The sequence below is a fragment of the Rattus rattus genome, chromosome 4 (genome assembly GCF_011064425.1).
Source record: "Rattus rattus isolate New Zealand chromosome 4, Rrattus_CSIRO_v1, whole genome shotgun sequence".
Taxonomy (NCBI): Eukaryota; Metazoa; Chordata; class Mammalia; order Rodentia; family Muridae; genus Rattus; species Rattus rattus.
Window position 1 is genome coordinate 110,121,303 of NC_046157.1, and position 17,850 is coordinate 110,139,152.

At 41.1% G+C, this 17,850-nt stretch overlaps 1 protein-coding gene across 1 annotated transcript in view; it reads right to left on the bottom strand.

Moving 5' to 3' along the window:
* Nucleotides 1-15,948, bottom strand: part of Bend6 (BEN domain containing 6) — a 29,930-nt gene extending 13,982 nt beyond the window's left edge. Inside the window, exons 1-2 of the mRNA XM_032900892.1 lie at nucleotides 15,774-15,948; nucleotides 10,653-10,830 (exon numbers count right to left, since the gene is read on the bottom strand). Of these exons, the coding sequence (XP_032756783.1) occupies nucleotides 10,653-10,830; nucleotides 15,774-15,893 (298 nt within the window). The 5' untranslated portion in view covers nucleotides 15,894-15,948. The remainder of the gene's footprint in view (nucleotides 1-10,652; nucleotides 10,831-15,773) is intronic.
* Between the last annotated feature and the right edge of the window lie 1,902 nt (nucleotides 15,949-17,850).

The following is a 17,850-nucleotide window of genomic DNA, read 5'->3' on the forward strand; positions in this document are numbered from 1 at the left end:
TTCTCCTTGGCTCTTCGGTTCGTTTCCCAAAGCCAGGACACATGCTTCTTTTGATGCACGTTGTTGGCTTTCAAAGTAATTCATTTCCCTGAGTGACTGATGCATCCTTCATTTATGAATACTATTGTGCACTCCTGCCTTAGGAATTTGTTTCTGTCATGGTTACCATGACTCGGTGACTCTCCAACTGTCCCATCTTGGGTGGGTAGGAAGGTCATCCAGCCGACACCCACTGAGCCAGCGCTCTGGCCTCCATTTATTACTTTTTAAATAAAATAAGGGTTAACACCCAGCTTTCTTCCTTTCTACCTTTCCCCATTCTTGATTACTGACAGAGACTCTCACATCCACCGATTTGTTAGGTATGGGTGAGTCTTTATAACCTTAGATAACCCTACCTACCAGAGAGTAATGTAGAGAACAGAGAGCAGGCTGACAGCAAATAGAAAAACATTGCACCACAAGGTGAACTAGCCTTGATGTTTTTAATCTGTCGAAGGAGACACATTTATCTTTATAATTCAGGTAAAGCTTCCATGCGATAAAGATGTATGTATCTATTTCTGGACTCTTTCCGATTAGAGAATTTCAACTATGTAATAAGTCAGTGTCGGCCCCTTTGAACTCTTCCCCTGACACAGGAACACAGAGTTTGTCTATACAAATACATCCACACTTCTCTCTACCATCCTGCATCTTCCAGCAGGGTCGCTAGTTTAACCAATACCATGCCTACCATAGATTCACAGTTTTCTGGATACCATATTTTTCTTTTCTTTTTCTAGGATGACTGTGTCATTTGGGGAAGCACATTCTCCTTTTGGCTATAAAGTAGAAAGTATGTAGCAAATATTTTTGAGACTTTATATAATATTGTTACCTTATCCTTCTCCTGGGTTCAGTTTCATGCCATATAGAATCGAGTTATTTCCCTTTACGTCCCTGAAGGTTTTGCTCAGCACCCTTGGGAGTCCCAGTGTGGCTGCTGAGTCACCTAATGCCATTTTGATTCCTGTCCTTAGCCTGTGACATGCTTGTTCTGTTTGGTCTGAAATTTCACAATGCTTTTGGCAACTGCTTTTATTTCATTATATTGGGAAGCAAGTGGTTTAATAATTGGGGTGAAACGTTTAATAATTTGCCTACATTTAAATGCAAATTTCATTAAAGTTAAAATCACGACTATTCATATCTGCCAATCAATATTTATAACCAAAAGTACAATTTACTATGGGAAAATACCTTTGCTTGTGGCGCAGGGAATCGATCCTGGCACTTTGTGAGTGCTGAGCAAGCACTCTGTCACCAAGCTACCTCCATAGCTCGAGTCTATAAATACATTTGCTCCCGGGTGGTCTGTTTTATTCTGGAAATATAAACCCTTTATTTCTAGAAAGACACCATGAAGTCTTTAAAATATGACTTCCATTTTTTAGGGTTTCCTGGTTGGGTGTTAAGACTAATTCTGTATTTGCTTAATAATGTTTGTTTCCTTTATCTTTGTCTTCTTGCTCTAATATCCATAATATTTTTTTCTCTTCCAGATAGTCTATTGTGTTTCTAAATTCTGGTTCTTTGAATTTTCCTTTCTTAAGAATTACTCTGTTCTTGTTTCATGGGTACGGAATCTTTTCTTAGTGGATCATTCTTCTAATTCCTTGTTTTCATTTCCCATGCCAGAACATTTTCATGTATTATTTTATTTTTACACCTCATGTATCCTATTTTGTATGTGCATGCATATGTGTGTGCATACATGTACCTTAGTGCACATGTGAAGGCCAGAGGAGACCTTGAAGTGGTCAGCTCTCTCCTTCCATCATGTGCTTCTGGGGAATCAAACTCAAGTCACAGGGCTTGGTGGAGAGTGAATTTATCCCCTGAGCCATCTCATTAGCTTATGCTAGGACAGTTTCTCAAGTAACCATACACTCTTTTTCTTAGACGTGCCCAATGTCCCTGAATCCAGAGCTTTGATTTGGCTTCTGATGTGGTCCAGAAATGATAGGGTACTTAAGAATTTGTGGTCTGAATGAGTCTTTGTGTAGGATTTTCTTCTGGTTCTCATGCCACTAGTTTTTCATAAGGACGATTCCTACAGCTTTCATCAATTTGTCAGCATGGTTTCAACTTACTTCGTTTTAATCTGCCCACTGCTGTTTTTCACTGCTCACTGCAAGCTCAGCCGCAGCGTGGAACATTTCCACTGGACCAGGCCAAATCAGTCAGCATTTATCACCTGCACATCAGCGTCTACTATAACATCTGCATCATTTATGTGTGACCTTTTCTGGAGTTTTCTTCACCCTTGTGCTTCTGTCTATTTTAAATTTACTTTTTGGTAGCATTTCAAGGTGGGAGGGAGAGCAAAATGTGTTTAAGTTAAGCTTTCTGAGATAGTTAAGTGCTGAGCAAAAGTGTAATTTATAAGTCTTTACTGGACTCTCCTTTGTTAGAACAGTTGAGCTTTAGGTTAACTCAGTTTCCAGGCTATGCAGTCACTCTACAGATTGAATACCACATACTTCCTTCTGCATTGCACTCGCTTGCCACTTGGATGGGTATGCTTTAAGTGTTACACACACACACACACACACACACACACACACACACACACACACAGAGCATGCTCACACTTGCCTTTCCACAGTGGCATATATATCCTGTCAACAAGCAGCTCTGATTCTAAGTCTAAAGAGTAGCTGGGACACTTATGCATCTGTGATAGCATACAGTCTCTTATTAGGGAGTTAAATCTTTGTCACCATGAGAAAACATTTGATCTAAGCAGCTTAGGTCAAAGAGGACATATTTGTCTCAGCTCACTGTTTTAGAGGTCTCTACTCATAGTCAGTTGGTTCTGTTGCTTTTAGGCCAAGAAGGCAGAAACATGGTGGCAGGAAAGTATAATTGGACCAAAGGCTGCTTATCTCATGGCAGCCAGGCAGCAGAGAGAGCAACAGAGACCAGGACCTGTATAAACCCTCAAAGGTACAGCTTCAATGTCCTATGTGCCACACCCAGGCCTCACCCACTAAAAGTCTGTCTCAGTTAAGGTTTCTATTGCTTTAATAAAACATCATTGAGAGAAAGTAACTGGGAAAGAGAAGGGCTTATTTTACATTGTAGCTTACCTGTCTATTATGAAGGAAAGTCAGGGCAGGAACTGGAGTGGAGGACATAAAGGAATGCTGCTTACTGGCTTGCTCTCTGTAGCTTACTCATCCCAATTTTAATGCTCTGCAGGTTTTAATGCTAGGGGTGGCACCACCTACAATGGGCCACCAAGGAAATGCTCTACAGGCTTGCCCACTGGCCAGTCTGGTAGGGTCATGCTCTCAATTGAGTTTTCTTCTTCCCAAATGATTTTAGCTTGTGTCGAGCAGACATAAAACTCACCAGTACATAGCCCATTCAGCATGAATTCACCAGTGGAATAATATATTAATGAAGTTAGTGTTCCCCTGATCCAATCACCTCTCAGTAGCAGTACCAGGAACACATGAAGCTATCAATGCATAAAACTATTTGAGGCTGGACTATATCCACACTCTAAGAGGACCGTGCATGAAATTTGAATCTTCTGGTGTCTTTCTAGTTCCCAAGCATAGCTTCACAAAGAAGTCAATTATGATCATGCTATGTAAAATTGTAAATATCCCCCCTCCTTAAGTCCCAATCTTTTTTACTTAATTTATCCCATTGGCTTTAACACCATTTAAAATATCAAATAATTTATTATAGTCTGTTTCTTTTCATTGTGTCCCTATTCTCCTTCCACACAGATAAGTAAGTATGCATACTCATTAACACTGGTTCCATGACAGCAGGGACCTTTGTTTTTCCACAGATTGTTTTAGGTTCTTAGAACAGCGCTGAAATACAATGTGGCAGGAAAGAACACTGCGCCAGGCTTAGGCAGCTCCTGACTCTCCAGCTGCCCACCCAACAGACAATGTTGCTACTTTATTTCTGCTGTTACATTCTGGTAAGCATGTATCTGGTGGGGCTGGGAAAGATGAGCAGACAGTAGTAGATACATAAGAAACAGGATGGGGGTTGGGGATTTAGCTCAGTGGTAGAGCGCTTGCCTAGCAAGCGCAAGGCCCTGAGTTCGGTCCCCAGCTCCGAAAAAAAAAAAAAAAAAAGAAAAAAAAGAAAGAAACAGGATGAATGCATAAACATCAAAGGGGAAAGACAGCTGGAGAGGGGAGAAAATAAATTGGGGGGGGCATTGAAATTTAGATGTAAGGAGTCTAAGAAAGGGTGAGTTTGGAGTAAGACCTCCAGTAAACGAAGATTCAAGCCACAGAGGTACCAGGGAAGAGGATTCTGAGCAGACAGAATAGGGAGAACAAGGATGATGGTTAGCCTGATTTCTTAGACAGAAAGCTGGTGGACCAGTGGCTGGATCCCACAGAAGAGGGCATAGAAAAAAGACTAGAGGACAGAGGGGAGGGAAGTATTCAGACCCCTCAACAATAGAGGAAAGAATTTCATTTCTCCAGGAACGAGTAGGAATTCACTCATGGGAGACAATGGCAGTAGTAGTAGCGGAGGAGTAGTGACATGTGCTGAGTTTTGACTACCAGAGCTATGCTAAGGCCACAACATATAACAGCAAGAACACTAGCAGGAACTTATTAGGAAATACTCATAAGAATCTGTGTGAGAGATAATGGAAGCTTGGAAACGAGGAGCAAAATGTGCTGAAGAGGTGACACAGGGGTGAAGAGCACTGGCTGCTCCTCCAGAAGACCTGGCTTTGATCCCAAGCACCCACATGGCGGCTCACAACTGTCTGTAGCTCTAGTTTGGAGGATCTGATTTCCTATTCTGGCCTCTGCGGGCACTGCTCACATATGGTCCACAGACAGACATAGAGGCAAAACACCCTTACACATAAAATAATAATTTAAAAAAAATTAAAGAATATCAGTAGTGGTTGTGAGAAAAGAGATTGAGTTCTAGAACCATTTTGAAGGTTTCAAAGTGAAAGCAACATCAAAACTATAACCCGATAGATTTTTGAGAACTGGAACCAAGATAGGGAAGAGATAGGAGGGAGGTCAGGAGCCAGGCTTGAGTTGTATTAGTGATGATGGCTACAAGTCTTCCGGTTTGCAGCTGAACAATGAGTTGGGGAGGTCTTAGCACCTATTGTTGTTTGGCTATAAAGTATCTCCATGAAGGGGTCCTGTATGTATTGAAGGCATAACTCCTAAAGCAGCATGATCAGACCTGGGTCCTTCGGGAAGTGATTGAGTCATGAGGTCTCTAATGTCACTCATAGACTTATTCCTTGATGGTTTATGGGACATTAGTGGGTGGGGCCAGGGGCAGTGAGGATGGGCTATGGAAGGATGTCTCTTTCCCATATCTTTTTCTTCTTTGTTCTTCCTGGACACTATAAGGCGAGCAGCTCTTACACACCATGCCCTGTTTGCTCAAGTGTTATCTTGCCTAGAGTCCAGAGTTGGAGCCAGCTGACCATGCACTGACACTTCGAAATCTGTGAAGCAAAATAAATCTTTCCTTCCTTAAATGGAGTTTCTCTAGTAACCGGAAGTCTAACTAACTGCAGACAGAAATCTGAGCATCAAAGTTCATGATGGATTTTAATAACCAGTGATTAGACAGAGAGCGAACACTATGGGGAGACTGACGTCAGATGGCCACTTTGAGTCATGATCCCCCAGAAGCTAGGAGAAAGGCCTTGAAAACCTTAAGTGCCTCTGCTGATGCCCTGACTCTGGAATTCTAGTTTCCGGAACTGTGAGAAAATACGTTTCTTGTTCTACAGAAATACCTAATCTAGTCTTCGGCATATTGTACCTGAAACACTCAGCACTAGTGTGTAAAGGAGACTGGTGATGGGAGGAGAGTAATCCTGGTGGGATTAGAAGAACTTAACTCAGGTGGGACCCAGAAATAATACTAAATGGGAAACTGGAGAGGGTTTTATATACACACACACCTTTTAAAATACCTCTCCCTTCCCCTCTCCCTCTCTCTTCCCCTCCCTTCCTACTTTTTCTGTGTCTCTCCCTTTTATAAAAATCCCATACTTTATCTTAGCAATAAAATTTACATTTACATATAGCAATAAAATTAAAGAAATTTAAGTAATATTATTAATAAAAATCATTTGATATATGTTTCAAAGAGAAGGAAAAGCAGGAGAGTGTCAGGTTATGAAACACCTCCAGGTTTTCTAAGCTGGTCATTGTGACAAATGTGTTCACTGATGTCATATCTAACTCCTAGTACACTGGTGGTTAGAGGGATAAAAAGAAGGTCTAATCTCCCCAGGCACTGCCTCAGAGAGAAAACCACATGGGATTCTTTTAAATTACAAAATGGCTCTTGCATTGAATGTCAAATTCATATAGCCAGCATAGGGTGGGGGGAGGTACCTACACTCCATCCTTCCTCATTACCTAATATGACCCTCTCTTGTGCTCTCTCTCTCTCTCTCTCTCTCTCTCTCTCTCTCTCTCTCTCTCTCTCTAACACACACACACACACACACACACTTCTGACTTTAGGTCACTGTACTTAACATTATATTTTCCAGGTACATCCATTTACCTACAAATCTACTTTATCTTACATCTGAACAGTAGCCCAAGTGTGCATACATCAGGTTTTCATTGTCCATTTTTCTGCTAATGGACACTCAGGCTACTTCTGTTTCTTTACAATTGCAAACAGAGAAGCGCTATGCATGGGCGTGGGCTCATGTCTGTGGTAGGATGTAGAGACCTCTGCATCTACACCCAGGAGTGAAATAGCTGGGACCTAGGATGGTTCTTTTTAATTCTCGCCCCCCAGGAGCCCTCCAAGCTGATTTCCATAATGTCTGCACTGGTTCGTACTTTCAGTTCAGTGAATAAAGGATCCTGGATCCTTCTTCCCACGCCCTTTACCGCATCTGTAGTCAGATTTCTTAGTAATAGCGTCTGACTAAGGTAAGACAACAACTTGGTGTTGTTTGAATCTGCATTTCTCTCGTAGGCAAGGATGCTAAACACTTTTAAAAAGTTGGTTATTGGCCATTTGTGTTTCTTTCGAGAACCATCTGTTCACCTCATTAAATAATTTGTAGACGGGCAGTTTGTTTCCTTGGTGTCTACTTCTCGCTGTGTGTTTGAGAATTCCGTTTATTATCCCTCTGTCTGAAGTACAGCTGATAAAGATTTTCTCCCATCCCGTGGGCTATCTCTCAGCTCTGTTACAGTTTACTTGCTATGCAGAAACCTTTTCTCTTCACATATTCCCACTGTATAGTAACAATGAACTCAAAAAGAAAGAAAGAAAGAAATTGGGAAAAATACCTTAATCATCATCACTCGAAAAAAAAAAATAAGGTAGCTAGGAATAACTTACTAAAGAAGTGAAAGACCTGGACAACAAAAACTTCAAGACACTGCATATATAAATCAGAGAAGACACTAGACAATGGAAAGACATTCCACATCCCTAGATTGGTAGAATTAGTGAAAAAATGGTTATATACCAAAATTAGCCTACAGATTTAATGCAATATCCACTTAAATTCAGATATCATACTTCATGGGTCTAGGGGAAAAAAAAACAATACAAGTATTCATATGGGACCAGAAAAGATCTCGAATAGCCAAACCGATCTCAAGGGGAGATGGGTTCAGGCATAAGAGCAGTTAGAAAAGGAGAGCAGAAGCAAGGATGTAGAAACAGACTGATAAACTGAGGCCATCTAATTTTTGGACAGAAGTGGCAAAAAAAAAAAAAGTGCTATGGGGAAAAAAGACAGCTCATTCAACACACAGTGTGGGCAAAACTGGATTCCACCCCAGGATAGTGAAACTGGATTCTTACCTTTCTTTCCCCTTGCATAAAAATCAACTCAAATCAAATGAAATACCATAATTTAAAACCCAAAACACTGGTATTGCTACAGGAAAACAGAGGGAACACTCTTCAAGTTATTGTCAAACATTTCTGAATAGAGCTCTCCAGTGGCCAAGAACTAATCCCAAGAATCAGCAGGCAGGACTACCCCAACGTAAGTGTTTTTCTTTTATTTTCTTTTTGAGACACCATCTCAATACAGCCAAAGATGACACTGAATTCCTGGTCCTCCTGCCTCTGCCTCCACCTCCTATGAGCTGGGATTACAGGTAAGTCACTGTGCCTGAGTTTTTCTATGAATAAAAGGAGAAAAATAAGGCAGAAAAATCAAATGGCTTAAAAGCTTTATTTTTATTCATTTTCAATTTTTATGTGTATGCGTGTGTGCCTGCATGAATGTCTGTGAATCTCATGTGTGTTCGGTGTTCAGAGGCCAGAAGAGGGCATTGGATCCTCTGGAACTGGAATCACAGATGTTTTTGAGCTACCACGTATATCCTGAGAATTGAACCTGGGTTCTCTGGAAGAGCAGTCAGTGCTCTTAACCGCTAAGCTATTTTTCAGCACCCTACAATTTGCTTTCTTTCCTTTGCTTTTCTTTTTGTTCTGCTGTCAATGAAAACAAAACAAAACAAAACAAAACAGATAAAGGCGATACTAAGTTTCTATTGCTGACTTTCCCTGCTTGTGCCAGACCTTGGGCACAGAACTTGCCATTGTTTCATTCAATTCCCATGGTAACAAGTAAACAACATATTGACAACATTTTGTAGATGAAGTCATAACTGGGAGAGAGGGCAGAGGAGGAGCTAGTGAACAGATCAGGCACTAAAATCAAAGTGTGTGGCCTGAAATCAGTGTTCTACCGACAAGTTAGTCTAGGATCGGTCTTAGCTTTTCAGCACATTCAAAGCTCCAGCATGAAGCGGGGATTCTGTCCCTGAAATTGTCACCAAAAGGAAACAACAATTATAAAAATGCCATCTTTCAAGTGAAGAAATAAAGGGCTAATGGTCTGTTAACAGAATGAGTTTACTTCTGCTCACGTGTGCCTTGTTGTCCTTAAAGCTGTGAACTCTTTTTTTTTTTTTTTCTTTTTTTCAGAGCTGGGGACCGAACCCAGGGCCTTGCGCTTGCTAGGCAAGCGCTCTACCACTGAGCTAAATCCCCAACCCCAAAGCTGTGAGCTCTTAAATTTGACATATATCTTAGGCAAAAGGACTCATTACCCTGACTACCTCCAACTTCTTGTATCCTCTAGCCTGTATCGTCCTGTCTGGTCACCAAGCCTCCTGAGGAACTGTCACTTCATTTCCACAGTCAGGGTCCCAGAGGATCTGCTATCAGGCTAGTGCGAATGGCTGTGGCACCTCCTGGTGGCCGGTCCTCACTTTCTATCCTGTATCACCTACACCAATTCCGTACACAGAAGTACATTTTCAAAGTGCTCTGTGTATTTGGTGCTTTGTGTCACAGTGCTGATATAAAAACTGCCGGCTAATCAGTTGTTCAGAAATGACACAGTGCTTAACTATAATTCTTGAAAAATATGAAGAGGTGGGGGTCTGGTGGTCTGAAGATCCTTGGTCCATGGAATGGCACTATTAGGAGGTGTGGCCTTGGAGGAGTAGGTGTGTCACTGCGGGCATTGGCTCTGAGACCCTCCTGCTAGCTGCCTGGAAGCCAGTCTTCTCCTATTTGCCTTCAGAACAAGATATAGAACTCTCAGCTCCTCCTGCACCATGCCTGCCGGGATGCTGCTATGTTTCTGCCTTGATGATAATGGACTGAACCTCTGAACCTGTAAGCCAGCCCCAATGAAATGTTGTCCTTTATGAGACTTGCCTTGGTCATGGTGTCTGTTCACAGCAATAAGACCCTGACTAAGACAGGAAGCATGTTGGGAGGGCCTGGAAGGAGCTAGGAAGAGGAAATGGATGTTGGTATGATCAGAATACACTGTGTGTGTGTGTGTGTGTGTGTGTGTGTGTGTGTGTGTGTGTAATATAAAATAAACTGGAATATAAACTCAATATTTACACAAAAAGGAAAATATTAAGCCAGGTTCTGTTTTTGTTTTTAATTTCCTCAGGCTGACCCTTCTCTTTTTTTTTCCCCCCCTGGATGGTAGTCATTCTTTTTTTTTTTTTTTTGTTAAGATTTATTTATTTATTTCAAGTATACAGGTACACTGTCAGACACACCAGAAGAGGGCATCAGATCTCATTACAGATGGTTGTGAGCCACCATGTAGTTGCTGGGAATTGAACTCAGGACCTCTGGAAGAGCAGTCAGTGCTTTTAACCACTGAGCCATCTAGCCTGTAATTCTCTTAACAACACAAACGCTCATGTGCAGCCTGTGGAGCCAATAACCGCTGAGGCTCTCCCCAGATCTCACAGTTTCTGGAGTTGCCCTGGCAGGAAGGGTGGGATGAGTTCATCTGGAAAGCACAGCGTGTTTGTTTGACCTTACTCTGAGGCCCAGCACATAAGTAGCTTAAGTTCAGTAATCTGTTGAATACCACTAAATGAGCACAATATTTGGGACACTGCAGGACAATCTAAACTCTCTCTGCAATCACTGGATACATCTATGTTTCAATTTAGCTATCCACTGATTTCTTAAGTGTAATTTTGAGCTCTCTAGGAACCGATTTTCTTTTCCATTTTTTAACTGTTGATCTGCAGTTATAACATATTTTATGCTAATCACATTTTCTCTCTTGTATCTACAATGCCAAACCCTTTGACGTTTACCTTGCAGCATGACCAAAGACTGTCGAAGCCGACTGTTCTCTTTCCGGATGCTTCTCAGCTTTTCTTTCAGGCTTTCGATTTTGTTACAAAGTTCCTCCTTGGACAGTTCCACTAAGGGGGTTTCCTCATCGCTGGAACTCTCCCCAGGCAGGAAGGCATTTCCTGAATAAGGGTCTCTCTAAAACACAAAGCATGGACAACAAAAGACATCTTGCAGTCCCTTTAACATGTTCTGCATGCCAACGCCACTCCTCAGACCTATGCAAAGCTGCTTCCACCTGCAGGTGCCGCAAGTCATGGCCCCTGCTTTGTCCTCTACCCTCTAGAACTCAGGAGAGGACACACGAAAGGTTCCCTTTTCAAATAGAAGACAGGAGTCTGACTTTCTGTTCATGTGGTGAAAAGCAGAGTATTTTATAGCACAGTAGACTCAGCAAGGCCATTGTTAAAACCTGGGCTCCTCTGACGTGGAGCCTGTCTCCTGCCAAGTACTTCAAAATCGGACTCTTATTCTGGGTTAGCATGCTAGGCATGGTCAGCCTGGAACACGTAGGGAGTTCCAGGTCAGTCTGGACTAGACAGAAACAACAACCTTGCCTTTTTTTGGTGGGGAGGCAGGGAAGCAAGCTCCCAGCAAATTCTTGCTCTGCACATCGATACGGATGATTTGTACCATGAAAAGAGCCATTAATCACACATAGGAATAAGAATAGAGTGGCAGCTAAAGTAGAGTCTCTTAGTATGCTGGTATTGATGTAATTTTCTAGTGATATATTTATTTGGTGGTAATGCATGAAACCGCACTTTCGAGATGTGTGTTCTTCCATATGCATTTTGGATTTCCATAAGATGTTCTTTTTAATTTTCAGTAAATAAAAGCAATGAATGCAGCTGAAAGGAAGGGCACTTGCTGAGCGTGCAGAAGGCCCTGGTCGCCTCTAGCCTACAAGGAAAATGTCCAACAAGTACATGTCTATAGAATATATATATTTTTCCAATCTTAGAGTCTAAGGTTTTTATCTTTCTGCTCGCATCTTGTTTTGAGACTAGATACCATTAATGAATAGTAAAAAAGGATGCAAACTCTTTATGAAGGAAACAAAAAAAACCTTTATTGAATGATACCCGCAGTGTGGAAGGAAAAGTTCAGAGATAAAAAGCTGTAAGTAAAACACACACACACACACACACACACACACACACACACACACACACACAGTTGAGTGCAAATCCCTGCAGAGAAATTAAGAATTTAATTTAAATTAAGAATTTAACAAGAAATATAAATGTATGTTTTCTCAACTTTAGTGGGCATTTCCTAGATATAAAATCACTGCTCGAAGTACTTTAAAAAGCCAAACTAAAATAAAGAACTTCTATTCATAAGACACATTCAACAAGAAAAAAGACCATAAGAGCCAATGGGAAATATTTGCCATGTTGGTAAGCAAAACAGTAACTCAATGGAAAAATGAATAAATGATATAAAGGGGGGCATTTTACAGAGCAGAGAATGTATACGGCTCATCAGGAGACCCAGAGATATTCAACCTCATTGGTTAGCAGAGTGAGGGTCAAAATCACCACCGATTTTGGAATCTGACAAAACTAAACAGGGTGGCCAGGAACCACGGTTTCTCCATGTGTTGTTGTATGAGGCGAACTTGGTCCACTACTTTGGAAAGCACTGTAATATTATCCTATGAAGTTTAACACTTATCTCCCTTTGCTCTGGTAAATGATCCCCAGAGCTGTGTGTGCATACAAGGGAACATTCCAACATTCTCCCTAAGTGGGAGAATCCAAAGTCAGTCTACTGTGAGAACTACAATGTTAAGTGAATAGAGTAAGTTCCAGAGGTAAATATACAATGTATCATTTGAACAGTTACAAAGTCCAGAGGCCCATGCAGTAGCACACACCTGTGCCAGACCTTAGGAAGCTGAGGTAGGAGGATCACTTGATTCCAGGAAACAAGGCCATTCTAAACAATGTAGGAAAAACCCTCCCCCCAAAGAGAGGCAGAAATGAGAAACTGAAATGCTGGATGAATTATTCAGAAACATGTATTATACATAATATGTAATCTATGATATGTAATAGATATTTATATATGTATTGCTTTGTTTTTTCAAAAAGCTGGCTAGGGACACTGCTCAGTGGTGAAGTGCTTGCTTGGCTTGTGCAAGGTATAAACCCTGTGGTGGGGAGGAAGGGGACAGAGTATATAAAGGCAAGACTGCCTACGACTACATCATCTGGAGCAGACAGATGTGGATTATATGAGGTCTAGGAAGCGGTTTTAATGGAGATTATTTCTTTTTAACTGAACATATGCAGAGGAAAAAATAGAATATTTGTTCCCTAGTGTCCCTGTCCAAAGAGCAGTGTCTCTTTCCTTTGTGCGCATCAGAAGACTTCTTCCTTCTCTATTCTTCTCTATTCTTGCTTCTTTTCCTGAGCATACACTCTAGGTGTTTGGGATTTGATATTTATAAAGCTCATACTATGTTGAACACAGTAGGAACTTTACCATCTCTATTTCTGTGGGAGTGGGCAAAAAGCTTGTCTTCACCTGTAGCTCATTCTTATTCTTTCCTTCTCAGTGGTTTCCACTCACAGTTTCTGTTCTTGAGATTGTCACAGAGCTAATTCTGTGGTTTATCATGTCAGGAGGAACAGAGTCACCCAAAAGGAAGCTCGTGTTCACCTTCTAGTTTTAGAATATAGTTTTTGAGGTCAAAACTGAGACAATAATTGAAAATATCTCAAACTATGGTGAGATTAAAAACAACCACTGGTAGTAATATGTGAATATATATATATGCATATAAGTTTACAAATATACACACACACACATATATATACACACAAATACACATACATACATATGTTGGAACCAGCGAGTGTGTGTGTGTCTATCTGTACAACTCACTGGAAATTTTCAGTTAAAGCGCCATGTGTGAAGACCAAATTCAGATGCCTATAGCATGAAGGTTCTTCAAAACTTAACCTGAGAGTAGAAGAGAGAAAGGCACAGGAGAAGCTCATGCTCTAAGACATTCTGGTGCTTCGAGGGAAACCCAGAGAATAAAGAACAGAAAGAATATCAGAAAATCAAAGTCAAATGTCTGCATTCCTCCACCGGCTCCTTTAGAAGAAAAGACAGATTTCAGGAGTGGAGACGTAGGCGGTAAACACGCTGTGCACTGTTTGTGGGCGTGTTGACTGTGGCACTCATCTATGTGGCAATGAAATGTTATCCCTCACGTTCCCCAAGACTGAAACTTTTGCTGGACCTCACAGCCAGAGTTAATACATCCTGAGGCCCCTTAAGATGGCTAGTCTACTGTCTGCTTACCTTAAAACAAAACAAAACAAAAACAAATGAACGAACAAAACAAAACACCACCAAACAAAACCCCTGCCTTTAAGAGAACAATACAGTTGATCTCACTTGCCTTGGGTTTCCAATGGAATCTAACTTTCTAACCTAAGCTAATGAATAGCTGCCATCTTCAATGAGTTACCCCGCCATACCTCTGACCCAGGGTGATGCATGTCCACCATTTACTGAAGGCAGCCAGTACAGAGGTCAAAAGCAACTTCATAAAAGCTACCAGAAAAGTTAAAAGCACCCATTCATGGATATTGGTTGATAAACAATGACGTTTGCAGAACCGCTTTTTGTCTGGCTCAGCTGGGATCAGTTGGAGCCAGTGACTTAACCCCTTATAAAACTGTTAAAGATTTCTGGAAAGTAGCCCATGTCTTCCCGTGTGATGCTTTCTGTGCTGATTAATAATCAGAGACAGCGTCGAATCACAGCTATACAACAACACACATAAACCCAGAAGGTCACACACAGAGAAGATGGACACCCAAAGACAGAACAGACAGACACACAAGGACAGACACAGGGACGGATCCACAAGACTTCCTTTAGACTGACACAGACTCACACAACATACAGCCAGAAGACCCAGGGAGCATGAAGTAGAGTTCAAATCTGGACTCTCTGAGTTAAATGATTTGAAGGGAAATTGCTGGTGACTTGGAGTTAATCACTAATGCATTTAATCCATGCAATCTGATAATGTCTAGTCACATGACTAGAAACAAACAAGCAATTCCTAAACAGCAAACCGTTCTCCTAGGTATTTCATATGGATATAATCTGTGGAGTAGAGTTATATTAAATCAATGGATTTTAGTTGTTCTAGCCCGAAAAATAACCAAAAGTGGATACGTGGATGCTAAGGTTGATTTGTTTCTCTACAGAACATGTTTCACAATTTATATGCATCTCATAACATCAAGTCCTATAAGTAATTTTGGAGAGTGTGATGCTTTTTGAAAAAAATCAGGAACAAATTAATATTTCTATATGATATCTGTGTGCCACTAAATGATATGTACAAAGTCTTACAGTGTTTTATGGAGTGGGGCAGAGATGGGGATAGGAGGGAGATGGTACTGTTTAAGGACGTGTGACTACAACATGCCACATGTATTATAAAACATGCACAAATGCGTGACTGTATAAGACATACAAATAAAAACACAAATGAACACGTCGGTAAGTTGTTCAAAGCGAAGGATGGGAATGAGGAGGTGAAGATGGCCATGAGATAAGTTCTAAAGAGAAGAGCAAAGAGTAAGTCTTAATGAAGGAATATGCCAATTTCCATAAATATTTTGGGAGGAAAAATATTTTCAGACAGTTTGATGATCTTTTGTTTAGAGCGGAGGATGAAATTTGAACAGTGATACATCTGGTCCTGGCTGAAATGAAACAGGAAAACTGTCTGTTGTTCCTGTTTCTTTTTTTTTTTTTTTTTTTTTTTTGTTTTTTTTTTTTCGGAGCTGGGGACCGAACCCAGGGCCTTGCACATCCTAGGCAAGCGTTCTACCACTGAGCTAAATCCCCAACCCCTGTTGTTCCTGTTTCTAACTTAACCTGAAGAAGAGAATGGAAATTATAATCCCTCGGTTGGATAAAGAATTAAAAAGGGAAAATTACAAGAAGATGGGAGAAAGCGCTGAGAAACAACACCAAGAAACAATGACTAGAGTTGTGGACTGCGGCCCAGCTAGGTAAGAAAATGAACTCAAACCAACCTGCGCTTTATCCGAGGCACTATTTGCATTTTCTGAGTTCGCCGTCTCTGTCCGTTTCCTCTTTCTTTTTCTAAGAACTTGGTTGTCGGTGATGTCATCTGTCTGCAAGACCTTCTGCATTTTCTCAATTAGTCAGCCCAGGCTCTCCGAAACCGCTGAAGGCAGAAATGCCCACCCATGCAGGTGCTGCTGTACTGCATGCGGTTTGGTTCCTGCTGCTCCTTAAAAACAAAAACAAAACAGAGGGTACCTCAGCCTGCCGCCCGCTCAGGTGAGCGACTTCCACGGAAGGTGCCATGTTGTCTTTCTCACTGGCCAACTAGCACATTTTTCCTTGACTCAAAAACCTTCAGCGTGGTGCTGGAAGGATAGCTCTTCCAGAAGTCTTAGCACATGGTGGCCCACAACCATTTATAAAGAGATCCGATGCCCTCTTCTGCTGTGTCTGAGGACAGCGACAGGGATTGATACATAGTAGGCAGGTCGTACTTTAAACAACAATAACAACAGCAACAACAAAACCTTTTAACTTTGTTACCACCCTCAAACTGCGCATGTGGCCAGGTGCAACTAGTTGGTTTTAAAAATGTCAACTAGCTAAGAACAATTTCCATCTGCAGTTCTTGTCAAGTAGCTCTGAAGAATCTACAGGTTTGAGAAATTATAGGTGTATTTAACATTATCACACAGAACTGAAGTTATGCACTTCTAGGAAAATATATTAATAATAGTCTATGACACCAGGATCGAAGGTGCACATATTCCCCAGGAGATCAATAAGAATTGCTTAGAACTGAGTTTTGCTTTAAAAGGTGTTTTTCTTCCTGAAAACTTGAAAGTCTTAAAATAGGCGGTTCCCCTTGTCGCAATCTAGCTGATCCTATCAGTAGGGTTGCAGTGACGACATTTAACCTTGGTTGTGCGTAGCTGGTGTAGCATATAAAGTCTTACATAATCTTCGGAGTATCTGCTCTAATTGGTTTGCTTTCATAAGCATTTATAAATAATAAAACTGAAGTTGGACCGAGCATATGGATCTTCATAAAATGCACAGGGACTATTGAGTAAACTAATATTTTGCTTCTTATCAAATTACTGTAAATGTATTAGCAAATGCGCCACTCAAAATCTTTTATTCACAAAGTTCATAATGAAACCCTGAAGTACAGCTTTTCGGAAGCTAATGTGGCGAGTGAAGTTTTCAAGAGAACATTATAGTTGGGCACAGTGGTGCACACCTGTAATTCCTGCACTTCGAAGATGAAGGCAACAGGGTTTCCTGTTCAAGGCCAGCCTGGGTCACACTGTGAAGTGCATTTTCTAAGTTCCGAAATAAAATAAAACATAAATATGCAGAAAGTAAAAAAGCTGGATAGCCTTTTGCGTAATTGGGGTTCAAATAGGATGTTTGCTCTCATAACAGTAATTTCAAATGTTCTATGTGTTTTTGCACGCATGCGTGCATGCGTGTGTTCAGGGGCACACATGCCACAGTGTGTATGTAGAAGTCAGGAAACAATTTGCTGGGTTCAAGGGATTGAACACAGGTTTCCAGGCTCATGTGGTTTTTTGATTTCCTAATGGCTGACATTCTGACTGGGCTGAGATGGATTCTTTAACTTGCATTTGTTTCTCTGATGACTGGTGAGATTTAACAGTTTTTCATGTGTTTAATAGCACATCTGTTCATTCCACCTCCCCCCACCCCCCATTATTGATGAGTCTGTTTGGTTTCTTGTTTGAGTTTTGATGAAGATTACACTGACTCTGTAGGTTACCGTGGATAGTCAGCCATTTTCACAACATTAATACAGCACCACAGGGAGGCTCTTCTCTGGTCTTACCTGTCCAGTGTTCCAAATGCCTAGCCTCCTAAGTGCTGGCTTTAAAGTTTGAGCCACCAAGTGCAAATACTCACCTTTTGTGCCAGCCCGTAAAGAAAGCTTATATGTACGGATTCCTTCTTTCATGATATCTTTCACAGTGATAGACACTGGTATAGTTGATAGCAACCTAGAAGCTAATGAAAATTTAAATTGAGAACAGGCTAGGGAGAAGTTCCTCCGCGGTCCAGTAA